This window comes from Takifugu flavidus, chromosome 15 (assembly GCF_003711565.1).
Source record: "Takifugu flavidus isolate HTHZ2018 chromosome 15, ASM371156v2, whole genome shotgun sequence".
NCBI classification, from domain to species: Eukaryota; Metazoa; Chordata; class Actinopteri; order Tetraodontiformes; family Tetraodontidae; genus Takifugu; species Takifugu flavidus.
In genome coordinates, this window is record NC_079534.1 from 13,728,705 (window position 1) to 13,742,871 (window position 14,167).

Consider the following 14,167-nt stretch of genomic DNA (forward strand, 5'->3'; position numbering starts at 1 on the left):
TTCTAATTAGAGCGATTTAAAACATGTCAGTGTTTATGGTGACCTAGTTCCTCGCTGGCACAGCAAAAGAAACACAATCAAAGAAAAAAGGGAAACAGAAGCACATGACGCAATGCGGGCAGAGTCATAGCCTTCAGATATTCACAGGCATTTGATGATAAAAGAGCAAATGTGGGGGGAAAAATGGCAGCGCGGCAGCCGTGCGAATGCTGAGGGCGTGTGGAAACGTCCGACCTCCACCTGCCGACTCTGTTGCCTTTCCAATTCGGAGCGCGAGCTCACTGACGGCACAACAAGGTCGTTTTGCAGGGAGGTAATGATGCCGGGCCAGGACCAAAGGAACTTGTGAGAGAATCAAAATGTCTTTTTCTGCGCCCGAGCTCAGCGGCGGCGGCTCAGACGCAGACGTCAGCGTGAAGACACTGGGCCCGCGCTCCAACGCCCTCGAACAGTAAACACCAATATTTTATCAGCCGTTCAGACCAAACGTGGTCATTTAGCTTCTCATCCCCCCCCCCCCCCCCCCAAGCACGCCACCCTCCCTCCTGCTCAGGCACGCCAGCAACTGTGGATCAGAAAAGGCAAATTAAAAAAAAGCGAACGTACGGAAAGCAGCCGGAAGGTTGCTGGCAGGACGCACAAATGTCTCAACCTGGTGGTGTGAAGAGCGGCTGCTCTGCTGCAGCCATTAGTCCCGGCTCCTGGAAACGGACGAGCGTGTCTCCTGTTAGAAGTGTATTAATGCTAAATAATACCAAGCAGATGTTCGTCCGAGGCAGTGAAGCGGGCACGGCTAACGTCTCGGTCCAGAGTCTGCTGGAACCGTTCCCAGACTGCAGCTGTCGCCATGTCCAGTCGAATTCTAATCTGTTGACACCGACCTCCCCCCCGCTGACGGTACCTGCGTGCATTGAAAAAAATCAGCGTCTGGCCGACCTCGCAGGTCTTCGTTCCTTTCGCTCTGTTGAACGTTGTTTTTCAGCCTTTTTGTCCTCTGTTGCTGCCCATTTTACAGACCAGCTTTCCTTTTTTTTTCTATTCAGAGCCTGCCTGGAACTGCACACACACACACACACACACACACACACACACTCTCTAAAAATGTCATCCCTGCCTTTAGAGACTCACTGTGTGTCCAGCATTGGAAATTATCCCTCTTAAACTCCATCCTATCTGTAGATGTACGTTTAAAAATAGCTGAAAAAATAACACGCTGTCACCTGCTCGGTCCAGGATTCAGTTGTCCTTGAGCCGTCCTTTCATTCTGAGACCGTTTAGCAGCCATTGTCCGTCTGTCCTGCCAGCGAAGTCTCACATGAGCTAAATTACAGCTAATTGCAAGGACGCGGTCCAAAGGGGACTAACGGAATCCAGACCGAAGGAACGAGCTTCCACGCTTGTTCTTTTTTTTTCTTTCACTGATTGTGTTGTTTCTGCTGCAATTGAGATATTTTTAAAAAAAAAATCATCTGTTTTACTTTTTTTGCACATCAGCTGTTCTTAGGCCAGATAGCCTGAGCAGACACACTTGATGTGAGTGGTGAAGAAGTGAGTCGTTGCACCGTGCCTGTCTGTGGTGGTGTGTGTGCCGCTTTGTTGCCGTGCTCGTGGGGGTCCCGGCGCAGAGAGGTGGCCGGCCATCTGCGCTCGGCACCACTCTGACGCCTCGACTTCTCTCAACGGGTGGAATGCTTTATTCATTGTCGTTGTCACAACACTTCCCATCAGCCTGCGTTCATTGAATTGAACATCCGTTCTTCCGTTCTGTATGCTGCCGTGTCGTTGCCCTGTGTAGCGTGTTGATACAATCTACCTTCCTCACTTTCACCTCATGTTTTTTCATCCTCATTCCTCCAATATTGTTCAGGATGATCTCCTAGATTGGGTACAGACATATTTGGTGGCAACGGGGGGAGCTAATTCTGTTCCTTTGATGCTCATTTGTGGAAATGTAACGTTAAAGCGAAGCAAGAGAGCAAAGAGCACGAGAACGGTGTCCTGAGCAGTATCCAGCTCCGTGGCAGAGATTTGAGTCTGTCGAAAGGAAAAAAGAATAAATCATACCTGACCTGTCCCTTTCTTGCAGGACAGCAGTCTCTGAGCAACAGCAGGGACATCAGTGCCATGGACACCCTCCCCCTCAATGGAAATTTTAACAACAGCTACTCCCTGCGGGACGACGACTACGAGGCCGTGGGCGTTCGGGGCCCGGGTGAACTGGGGGGTCTCAACTTGGACGACGCTGCCTTTGAGAAGATGATCATATCAGAAATCGTCCACAACAACCTGAGACCCCGCGGGGCCCCCAAAGGCCGCGACGCCCCGAGGGAGCGGGACAGAGGTCTGCCTCCGCAGACCAGGCTGACGATGGACCGAGGCGGGGGGGGCAGCGGCAGCGAGGACGACGCCATCGTGGCGGACCACGCCGAGTCCTCTCCTCCCCAGAGAGGCAGCGCGAGGGTTGGACACACCACACTGGAGCTGCTCCTGCACCCCCACCACAAGGAGGTGCTGGAGGCCCCCCTCCTGCCACAGAGGACTCACTCCCTGCTCTACAGCGCCCAGAAGGCCCCCAGAAACATGGAGGGCCAGGGTGGCCATGGCTCCGAGACTGTTACCGCAGTGGAGGACACGGGCTCCCATTCCCCCAGTAACAACAGAGACTCCCTCTACACCAGCATGCCGAACTTAAGGGACTCGCCCTCGGCGTCCCCTTACCCCCTGGACGAGGACGAGGAGCTGTCCCCCTCACCCCGAAGCGAGGGCGAGGACGGCTACCATAAAAGCATGCCCGAGCTGGGCGACACGCCGCAGCCCGTGTCCTACTACCACATAAACCGAGGCGCCAGCGACGGGTGCATCATCTCCCCCAACAACGAAGAGTGCGTTCCCGAGGGCGACGCGCCCAACGACGGACAAATGCAGCTTATTACCAGCCTCTGAGACTGCCTTTAATTTGCACAGGTTCGAACAGATGGGCCCTTTAGGTGGATGTCAACGCAGCCGTCGAGTCCTGCTCCACGCCACCTGCGTACTTCCTGTTTGGGCAGGAAGTGACACGTGGCGGGGTTGGAAAAGGAACAAGGACTTTTGCACACAGATCTCATTAACACAAAAACACGTCCCTCTAAGGCCGACAAATGTGGACCGCGAAAGCTCTGCTGTTGGACTAAAGAGGTGCAGAGACTAACACACAACCCGTCTGTTCTGAACTCTAGAAGAATAAGGGATGAAAAAATGGGAAAAAAAGACTCTGGGCCCCGTGGAGGACTTTGCAAAACCAGGCTTATTTTAGTCGTCAAGTACAGAACTGAAGCGTGCGTGGCTCCTCTACACAGTCGGGACTGTCAAAAGTAAAGAAACCACTAAATCTGACTCAGGCCTTATATTTTCTCTATTGCACATTTAACTGTTGTCAAAAGTAACAGCAAAAAGAAAATATATTTTACTGTACCACTAGTGTAAAAAGTTTCAAAAAAGAAGAAAAAAAGAGGAAACCATTCAGTAGTTATGCCCTTTCAATGTTAAGACTCTTCAGACAAACTCAAATTCAATGGTGGAAATGTGTTTTCTCCTCTCACACTTGACTTGTTGTATTTAAAATGAAAAAAAAAGGTTTTAGGAGATCTCCGTCCATATGGAATCATGCTCACGTCTCTGCTTGTGAAGTGCTTTTGCTTTCATGAATTCTGAGGGTTCGGGGGGGGGGTGGGGGGGGTTGACAGCAGTACATTTGTTCGCACCGGACCGTGCACACCCATTGAAATTGGAAGATTGTGTAATTTATTTGACTTGAACGGAGGCTTTTTTTGTGCTTTCGTGCGGTTTCGGCAGACCCAGTTTCATCCCTGGACACTGATTAATTTATTACCTGAAGTGTTTAAAGTGGGGGGGGGAGGGGGGTGAAAAAGAACATGGCTGGAAAGTGAGAAGACGTTTTATGGCGACACTGATTAGGTCCATATCATCCTTTTGTAAGAACTCGTCATCAGCTGGTATTTAATTCAACTTCTGTTTGATATCAAAATAAATGTGAATTTTTTTCTTGTTCGCAGCTGCCGAGATGCTTTGTGGTGTTTTGGGATGTAAACGTGACTGAAAATTAATTAGTTTTGGGGGGGGGGGGGGTTGACGTACGGCCCACCCCCCACAATTCAACAATGGGCCTGTTTACATGACCATAAATCAGATCACGATCCGATTTCTGGAGTTATCAGATTATTATTAAGCAGCGTAATGTGACATGATTTATCACAGCAGTAGTCTGATTAGGAGGAATCAGATTACCACTTCTAGATATACTCCGATGTCCTTGTGCATGTGTACCGCTGATCTGATTTATTTTGTTGGGTTCCATCTGTGCATGTGTACTCCAAAAGCAATCTGATAAATGGACTGAATCAAACATGTTTTTGGGTTATCACGTTTCTGAGCTGCATGTAAACACAGCAGATCTGATGAGAACAATCGGATTGATCAGATGTGTTGTTATGGTGTGAACAGGCTCAATATTACAGTATTGGACCCTCCTGTTACCATGGAGATCTTTACCACACAGACCAACACCACTCGGTTCCGTAACATGTTCACCGATAACTGCATGAAGCCACAAAGATGTTTTTACATAACCCAAAAATAAAATAAATGCCAAAAGAGACAACAATGCCCTCCATCCATCCCTCCATCCATCCCTCCATCCTTCCCTTCTTCCACCCATCCATCCACCCGCCCATCCATTCTCCCTCCACCCATCTTCCCCTCCCTCCTTCCATCCACCCATCCATCCTGCCCTCCCTCTACCCATCCAAACATCCATCCATCCCTCCCTCCGCCCTCCCTCTACCCATCCATGCAGCCGTCCATCCATCCTTCCATCGATCCATCCATCCCTCCCTCCCTCCATCCACCCATCCATCCCTCCATCCATCCTTCCATCGATCCATCCATCCATCCCTCCATCCATCCTTCCATCCACCTATCCCTCCCTCTACCCATCCATCCACCCATCCATCCATCTTTCCATCGATCCATCCCTCCCTCTACCCATCCATCCATCCATCCATCCATCCATCCATCCCTCCCTCTCTCCCTCCCTCCCTCCATCCACCCATCCATCCATCCCTCCCTCCATCCACCTATCCTTTCATCCATCCACCCATCCTTCCATTCCTCCCTCCCTCCCACCCATTTAGAGTCTGCAGAGGTGAAGGTGCAGCTTCCACATAAACAGATCCTAACAGATCCTAATCGATCCTAATCGATTCTAACAGATCATAATCGATCCTAACAGATCCTAATCGATCCTAACAGATCCTAACCCTACCTTTCTTGCCAGGAGTCGGCTACGCTCCTAACTGCAGAGCGTTTCTTCTCCCATGGAAACCATTATCACGTAACCTCACCCTCTCGCTGTTTTGTAACTGATTTTACACTGGATTAAGTTTTTCGGTTAGCTTGAAGATTGTCGGCGGAGGACTTAATTAAAGCTGTTTCTTCAAGACCTGGACCCTCGGTCACTAATGAGCCCTGCTTCAGAACAGCAGATTCCTTATTCAGCTATTATTTGATAACACTGAACAGCAGGATTTATGACCTGGAGCAGCCTGCCAACAGGAGATGAGGAGGTTCTGAGCATTTTTTAATGTTATTTCTTTTTTCTGTCTTTACGCGTAAAGATTGTAAAGCATGCAAGTTTAACAAGATGTGAACTAATTCCATGTGGGGGGATCATAAATCAGCGCAGGAGGAGCAGACACGTCATAGATTTAGCAGATTTAGTGTCTTTCATCTGGGGCTCTGCAGGAGGATCCTGTTCCATCCGACCACACACTCGGATGATGTTCGCTCCACAGAGTTGCTTTATGATCTGGGCGGTGCGCTTTATTAGCTGCAGTGTGCTGGCCGACGCGCAGGCGGAGGCGAAACCCTGCGAGTCCGCCGTGGTCGTCGGCGTTTCTGCGCGAATGTCGGCCTCCCGGGTTCACCCAAAACACTCAAACACTCAGACTGCCCCATAAATCACCCCGGCTTCTCCTCGGGCCCGGATTAGGATTAAACCCAAAGACACCCTCTTGTGTTTCAGCAAGACGTCGCCGGGGCAACCGCCCAGAACTGCAGTAAATAGTGCGGGTGTCGGTGATGGAGGCAAAGTTTAAAGATCAGCATTTTCATAACTGACACTCCATGATGAACCAATGGGTTGAGCGTGAACGGGCTCTGCATGATGCATATATATTGGGTCATTATCAGGGCGTCATCTGGGCCGTGTGTGTTAACCTTCTCACTCTATTATCTATAAGAACATTGGAATGTGTAGTAGGACATATTGATGGCCAATTCCTGGGAGCGTTTGTGCACTTGATGGAGAACATCAGAGCTGTTCCTCTCTCACCTACCCCCCCCCCCCCCCCCCCCCCCCCCCCCCCCCCACACACACACACACACACACCTTCCTTTCCCTCTCCCGTCTTCCTGGCTGCACAGCGCTGATGCCGCTGCGGTTGTGTTTATGATGCAGCGTTTGCACTGCAAAGGCAGAACTTGTCAGAGTTTGCCGGAGATGAAAGTGCTTCATTTATCATCTCATCTTTTATCCGCATGCGGCGAGAGCCCGGCGTCCGTGGGGGCAGTGGCAAATGAAGGCGCAAATGGGCTCGGTCCGAGAAGACATTACGGTGTTTTCATTTGAATCCGTTTGATGTTCCGCCCTCTGGTGATTTGGACATTATTTCATGTCCATCATCAAAAAGACATCAAACAAGATGCTGAATTCAAAATCAGATCTCAGTCAAATTGAAACGTGTATGTTCTGTATGGCCTCTCTCTCTCTCTCTCTCTCTCTCTCTCTCTGTTTCTCTCTCTCTCTCTGTCTCTCTGTATCTTTCTTTGAATGATCCTAAAAGTTACTGGACTGAATACTATGGTTATAGAATCAGCTGGCTCTCCTGTAGTTTCACTGAAGAAAAGGATAATAATAATAATAATCAGACTGTTATTTATTATGAATAAAAGGAAAAGCATTCTTGCAGCCAGTGTTTACAGCCTGGAATAATAATCTTGCAGGAACTCTTCATAATAACATTATTCAGCAGGAGTATTGCGTTACCTCAGGGCCCGTGTAAGAGAACAGCTTACATTCTTCTGCGTTTCACTCTGCGGCAGGAAGATAAAGAACATCTGAGTCACTCGTGCACGCTGCCGCCGTCCCTCCGCACAACGGCGGCTCGGCCGCTCGGCTCCTGCCAGCAAAAACAGGCTCAGAAACTGTTTTGCTAGCTGCTAAATAGAACGCTATAACAGGTAGCTACAGGCTACAATGTGCATGTCTGTTGCAGATTTAGTGACCTCAGAGCCCCGTCATGCGGTTACACTGATCAGCTAGTTGGGTTTTGTTTTTCCTCCGGACTCAAATATTGCAAATTACAAGGAGGCAAAGCTTCAAACTTTTGCCCTCCAGCATTTGTAGTTTGTTGGTTTAAGGCTTGTGGTGATAAGAACTCAATTTCCCACCTCTGGTCGAGGGCTGTTCAAACAGAAATACGAGCTTCCTCTTGGCTTCCACAAAGAATTCTATCAAAAAAGATTAAGACTTTAGGCTTTAAATATGCTCCAGAGTCCTCACTGAATCTGCCCAAGACCGACACACACACCGATAGCATGTGTGTGTGTGTGTGTGTGTTCCTGTACTTGCTACATATTGAGTACCAAAATACTCACTCTACTATCAAAGTCAGGACAACTTCAAAGGACTGTTTGAGGGTTAAGAGCTGGTTTTAAGGTTGAGGTTAGAATTAGGTTTAAGACTCTGTGTGTGTGTGTGTGTGTGTGTGTGTGTGTGTGTGTGTGTGTGAGTGTGAGTGTGTGTGTGTGTGTGTGAGTGTGAGTGTGAGGGTGTGAGTGTGGGTGTGTGTGAGTGTGAGTGTGTGTGAGTGTGAGTGTGTGTGTGTGTGGTGTGTGTGTGTGTGGTGTGTGTGTGTGTGGGTGTGTGTGTGGGTGTGTGCGCGTATTTCAGACAAAGGAGCTGAGAAGTAAGGAGAAGATGGAGGAAGCGAGTGTCAGTCAAATATGTCGGAGAAAATTCCGAGTCGGAGCCCCGAGGTCGTAAAAGTGTCGCGTCCCGGATCAGCAGTGGCCCCCAGATTGGGGGGGGGGGCACTCTCGTGCAGCAACACTCAACGTAAGCTACATGTTTATTGGATTGACGTTGAAATAACACATTTCTTGTGGAGAAATGGCTGCTAATACATCAGAGGAGCAGTTTATTGGCAACATAGCCGAGTCAATTTCAACCCACTTCCATATAAAATATCATTTTTACAGTTTACTTCTTTTCAAAGTTCTGCTCTGATGTGATGTTTATGACAGATACTGACTGCTAAACAGCTCAGACGGCTTCTTTTTTTTTTTGTTACTTCCTGAAGCTGATAAAGTATAAAACAATAATGAATCTTCGTGTTTTATTCGGCGGGATAATCAGGGGTCATTCCCACAGATGTTTTCCATATTATTTCTGGGACTGTGTATCCATTTCTTAAATAAAAACCCAAAGATTATATAAATACATCTGCAACTAGTTAGCATTTCCAATTTATCAGGAAAAAAAGTACATAAAAAGAGACAACTTGGAAGGAGTCCCTGATTCTTTTGGGAAACTGTGCTTCACATTTAAAATGCAGAATAGAGTGTTGTAATATTTTTGTTGCCGAGGAGCCGCGTTGGATATTTTCTGCCCCACAGTGGGGCTGCACTTTATTGGGTTAGCTTCAACTTCGCTGTCGGCTCACTGGGAACATTTAAAGTACGTTCGGCATGGTGTCAAATGTTTCATTTAAAAGGCTTTAATTCGGAGCTAATTCACTTACACTTGGCATAATCACTCACACGTAGATGCTCCGGCGCGCACGTGAAAACGCACGTGAAAATGTGGAGAGAGTTCTGAAGCTAACAGAACCAATGTCATGCTGCGGGTCGCACTGAAAAGGCGAGAGCGGCCAGCCGGGCCTCGGCGCTCGAGGAAATGTTTTATTATTGCTAAAAAAGATGGTTTGAACCCATTAAGGCAGGGGCTCCGATTTCATCCGAGTGTTTGGTTTAGCAGTTAAGGGAGACACGCACATCCTCCTCCAAACCACCCAGAAACACACAATCACAAAAGCAAAACACAACTCACATGTTTCATTCTGTGATTAGCTTTTTTAAAAAAAAGTTTAGCTAACAGCAGCTTCTCTGTAGGTCTATGCGGTTCTGCATGTGTGTGTGTGTGTGTGTGTTTGGGTGGGTGTGTGTGGGTGGTTGGGTGTGTACTCTGAAATGCTTCACAGCCACTAAAGGCAAAAAAAAGCCAATATTATGCAGAAAATTGAGATTGCTTTTGGCATTTATAGGCGATTATCTTATTTCTTTAGTCCAACTTTATGGAGTCAACAGAGTTTTATTTGTATTGATATTTGCATGTTTGCGTGTGTGTGTGTGTGTGTGTGTGTGTGGTAGTAGTTGAGTTGTATTCATGGTGATCCAATTTTCTGGCATTCTGGCTGTTGGGAGATTTAATAAGAAGCTCAGACTGTCGTTTGCTCCTCATTTGTTTGCAGGAGGATGCTCACAGTCAGCAGAGGAAAGATGATGGGAGATGAATTCAGAGAACAGGGCGGCTCCTCTTCTGACGGTCTGGAGGAAAAACTAAAACAATAGAACACAAAAGGCTCCTGACACTCACAATCTCAACTGAAAAACATCATTCAAATACATTTTTGGCTAAGAATCAGCCATCTACCTGGTAGATCCCCCCCCCAAGAATACGGAGGTGATCCTCCCTCTTCACCATTGTTATTCTGTTTACGTTCTCCGCAGCAGCGGTTCCGCGGGAGGTTCTCACCTCCGTGTTCCACGATGGCTCCAGTGTCAAGGTTCCATCTTCTCAGCTGCGAAAGTGCTGCTGCTCGCTGTGACCAAACAACTCGGTCTGTGTTTCACCTGACCTTGGCTGAAGCCGAGGCGCCGCATACCGAGCAGGAGCTTCCTTCTCGGACAGCAGCACCATGAAAAAAAGCCGCTCTGGATTGATGGTTCTGGCGCCCACGCTTCAGATCCAGCTGGTAAATCACTGCCGACTGTTTGTTTTTCGCTAATCTTTTGTCGAGTCTTGACAATCCTGATGTTCCCGCGTGTTCTTCCCGCCTGTCGCACAGAAGCAACCTTGACAGGCACTTTGTGTGACGGAGCGCGGCGGCTGTCATCAGTCATAATCCATCAAAACCTTTCTGATCACCCCAGCTTCTGAAGGAATGTTTCCAGGTTTCACGGCGGCTTTTATGACAAGCTAGCTCATTACATCACGGAAGAGCGAGCTCAGTGAGGAGTAAATTAATCAGAGCTCCTGAGACAAACTTGATCTTCCTCTCCTGTTGTCAGGTTGCAGAGAAACCAGCAAAAAAAACCCCAAAAAACCACCAATTAATTTTCTGGTTAAAATCATGGGCGTTATTCGCTCACTGGCCACTAGGGGCGACATTTCCTGTTCCTGTTTCGCTCATTCACCCAATATTAAATATTGAAACCTGATCGGGTGCTGACAGGCTTCACTCAAATGACCTCTCATGTCATGTTTTCATGCTAATGCCCTTCTATTAATAAAAAACATACACCATCCCGGATACGTCGATAGTGCACATAGTGTTACAGATTTGGGAGTGACTCTGGGTTTGATGTCGTGCGCATGGACTCCTGCAGACCACAGGGGCCCAGAATCGAAGTAACGAACCTCTGATCTCTGAAGCGGCCGCTCTATCTCTGCCTTGGCAGCCCCCGTGGATGCCTGGATGGATGAAGAGTCAGGAAACATAATCCATCGACCTCACGCTTTTACTGGCACACAGGAATATTCCCGCCTTGTGGATGGGTCCTCTCGACCTTCACCCTTCTGTAGGCGGCGGTGAATGACGGAACGCTCCACCCTGAGCAGAAAACACTGCGGCGTTATCAATAGGTTGGTGTGAAAGCATCCGCTCCTTTCATGCACAAAAGCAAACATTTGGAGGGTGATGAGGGAGAAAGGGGGAAAAAACGCTCGACTATAATAAATCTGTGATACAAGGGCTTGAAACTGCTGCAGAACGCCGAGAACGTGAATGGAATGTATAAAATGAATGAAAGAGAACCAGACCTTTGGTTTTTAAATCCCACTGAAATGGAGGCATGTGCCCGCGTCCTCCAAATCGGAATCAAAAATGCAATTTGAATGCCAGCAAATCGAATTCAACCCTCCACGAAGGTCCGGGTCGTCCCACAGATCAAACAGAAAGGTTTTTTTCTGTTAGCCTGCTAAAGATAAACCAGCCAGAGAGGCCTCTGTTCTCCGTAGTAACCAGCAGTGGGAGCGGACTTTCCACCACGAAGACTTGCTGCTGAGCACGATGATTTCAAGGACGTTTTCGTGTCCTTCTCCGCTATCACTCCTGTCTCTAACAGATGGCGCAAATAGAGATTTACCATGTTTTTTAAGACCGGATCCCCGCCCTCAGATGCCTATCCAAATATTCCACAGTGAAAATCAGCTAAATCCGTGCAAATGTGAATGGATGTTCACCTTTATGAGCGAGGCCTTAAGAAAAAAAATCCCTTTCCTTCGCATTCATCGCTGTAAAATGCAAAGTGGAGCAGCTAAACTAACTGAATAACCTTTGTCTGACTTCCACAGTCGACTCTCACACCACCAGGTCGCACAAAGATCCGGTGGGGGGGGTTAACACGCAGAACCGAGACCCGCTGTCCCACTGCAGGAGCCGCTGTGAGTAAACGCCATGTGGAGCATGACCGCTGACATGCACGGGGCTTCACTTACATGCACGGCGCCAACGGCACCGCCACCACGGAGGTCTGAGCGGGCTTGCTCTTGGTAAATATGCCAGACGTGAATCCATAACGTAGGACATCTGTTTAAGCTATTCAGGCAAGCAGCACAAGACTTTCTCATGTAAAAAGTAACGAGCGCTATTCTATAATTTAATTAAGTCGACGCACTCTTCTGTAGCAGAAGCTGATTCTGTTTTATTAAAAGGGATTTTTTTTGACACTCTAAACACTTCAATTAGAAAAAAAAAAGAGCCACAAAGCTGAACAAAATGTGAATAACGTGAAAAATAATTGATTTTATGATTCCATTCATGTGCTTTGTTTGGACCTTTTTAAGAGAATTTTCAGTGAAAAAAAGAGGAAATAAGCCAAACACTGCGACGTCTCTTAACATACAGATGCCTTTAAAAAAAACAAAAACAAAGATTGACCTAAAATATCGCACAAATCTATTCTCATTACTTCGTAAGAGCTGCAAATCTACTGAATTAAAAGGCTAAAATGATATTTAACATCACAAAAACACAAGCTGTTGTCTTCTCACATCCACGTCGCTTTAAAACCCGAGCAGAAAGGGGGGGGGGGGGGCTGTGCTCGCTCTTCCCTCCATTTCTTCGAGCGGCGTTGCTTGTTTTCCCAGGTGACCTTTCAGGGGGCAGCCATCATTTAATGCACCGCTAAAAGGCTGCAGCTGGAAAAGTGAGCATGGACATTTTTTAACAACCTCACAAAGCCCCTAAAGCCCAAACCCGGAGCTGTCTCTGACCACCTCACGCAAAAGAGGAAGCCAGCCCCCCCCCCCCCCCCGAACCCCCGACTCCAAATGCTGCGTGTCAATCTCACAACCCCTCCACATGTGATGACGCGCAGCTCGCTTTTGGTTTTTCCAGGACTCCTCCGATCTCTCGTTGATCCTGAGAACACATTCTGATCGCAGCTGAAGACATGATTGATTCGAATCATGCGTGAGATCCAGCGGAGGCCATAATGGCATCCAGGAGAAACAGGAGGGGGGCCTGCGGGGTAATTTATTTCTGGGAGGGGAACGGTGTGTGTGTGTGGGGGGGGGGTCTGTTTAAGATGTTTCAGTAGATCCTGATGGAGAAATCATCATTGAAGTTGAGTTAATTGAATCATCAATAGCAGAGCTGCGTCTGGATGTCGAAGGAACTTCATCACTTCTTATTACTGTCCTCTACATCATATGTTCGATCCCCAGGGTCACAGAGGAACCTTACAACCTAGACACGCATGCACGAGGGAAAGGATCACTGTCTCAACGGCATCCGTGGAGCGCCCTGGGCCTCATGGAGGTAGGAGTTTGGCATTAATTGAACGTTTGTCCGTGTAATTTCTCGCCAAAGGGATGCGTTGGAGCAGCCAAGACCTGCAGAGGAGCGCGCTCTCTGACAAGTAATTCAGGTCTTTAACAAGACGGAGCTGATTCCAGCGGAGAACAACGGGGTCCCTTTACGGCCGGTGATTGTGCGGTTGCTGCAACTCGGAAACATTCTGAGGAAAAATCAGCGGTTGAGCTGAGGTCGTTACGAAGAGAGGGGAATATTTTTAGAGTCCCTTTCAAACGGAGAGAAAGTTAAAATACCGACAAATGCTTCACCAAAACGCTCGACAATGACAACAATAAATCTGACAGGTGCTAATGTTAGCTCGCTTTTTGGGGTTTTTCATCTTAAAACAGTGGTTTTCTGATAGAATTGTAATAACTAAATTATTTAAATGAATTAATCAATAGCTTAATGTAGTTTAGCTAAATCTGGAGAACAAAGTGTAAAATCAGGGGAAACAACAAAAACAACCAGCCAGTAATTCAATTATTTAACTGTATATTTTACACAATGACAACCTTTAATAAAATAACACAATAATATTTCAGATTGAAGCAGATACAAATTGCTCAGAAAAAATACAACATAATTAAGTATTTAATTAATTAAGTATTTACAAAATGTAAAAACATTTCAACAACCTCATATTAAATTATACACATGGCTTTTTGGTTTTTTTTAAAAAAAAACAACAACAACAGAGCTCATGTATTTACATAAACACAATGTAGAGAATTTAGAATTAATCCACTTCAACGATGTGATGGTGGAAGGTTACCGGAGTCGGACCGACCCAAAATGGACAAGTTTTGCCTCCCAAATTTCAGTGTCACTTTTCAGATTTAGTGCTCTGTTTGACCGTTTGACATTTATGCACACCCACGTCAGCACTCTGGAGCAGACATCTGCATACACACACACACACACACACACACACACACACACACACACACTTGGACTTTGAAGTCTTG

General features: G+C 47.3%; 1 protein-coding gene and 1 long non-coding RNA gene across 20 annotated transcripts in view; both read left to right on the plus strand.

Annotated features, from left to right (window-relative positions):
• LOC130538537 (adhesion G protein-coupled receptor L2-like) overlaps nucleotides 1–4,405 on the plus strand; it is a 67,997-nt gene extending 63,592 nt beyond the window's left edge. For 13 of the 19 annotated variants that reach the window (XM_057056213.1, XM_057056219.1, XM_057056214.1 and 10 more), the window contains one exon: nucleotides 2,087–4,405. In XM_057056213.1, the coding sequence (XP_056912193.1) occupies nucleotides 2,087–2,943 (857 nt within the window). In that variant the 3' untranslated portion in view covers nucleotides 2,944–4,405. Of the gene's footprint in view, nucleotides 1–1,494; nucleotides 1,549–2,086 lie in introns of all 19 variants that reach the window. The other 6 variants (XM_057056224.1, XM_057056228.1, XM_057056229.1 and 3 more) reach the window with 4 other exon arrangements.
• A 5,115-nt stretch (nucleotides 4,406–9,520) lies between these two features.
• Nucleotides 9,521–13,894, plus strand: LOC130539289 (uncharacterized). The gene is made up of 3 exons (XR_008954078.1): nucleotides 9,521–10,094; nucleotides 11,696–11,893; nucleotides 13,070–13,894. It is a non-coding gene; the product is annotated as an uncharacterized LOC130539289 (long non-coding RNA).
• The last annotated feature ends 273 nt before the right edge of the window (nucleotides 13,895–14,167 follow it).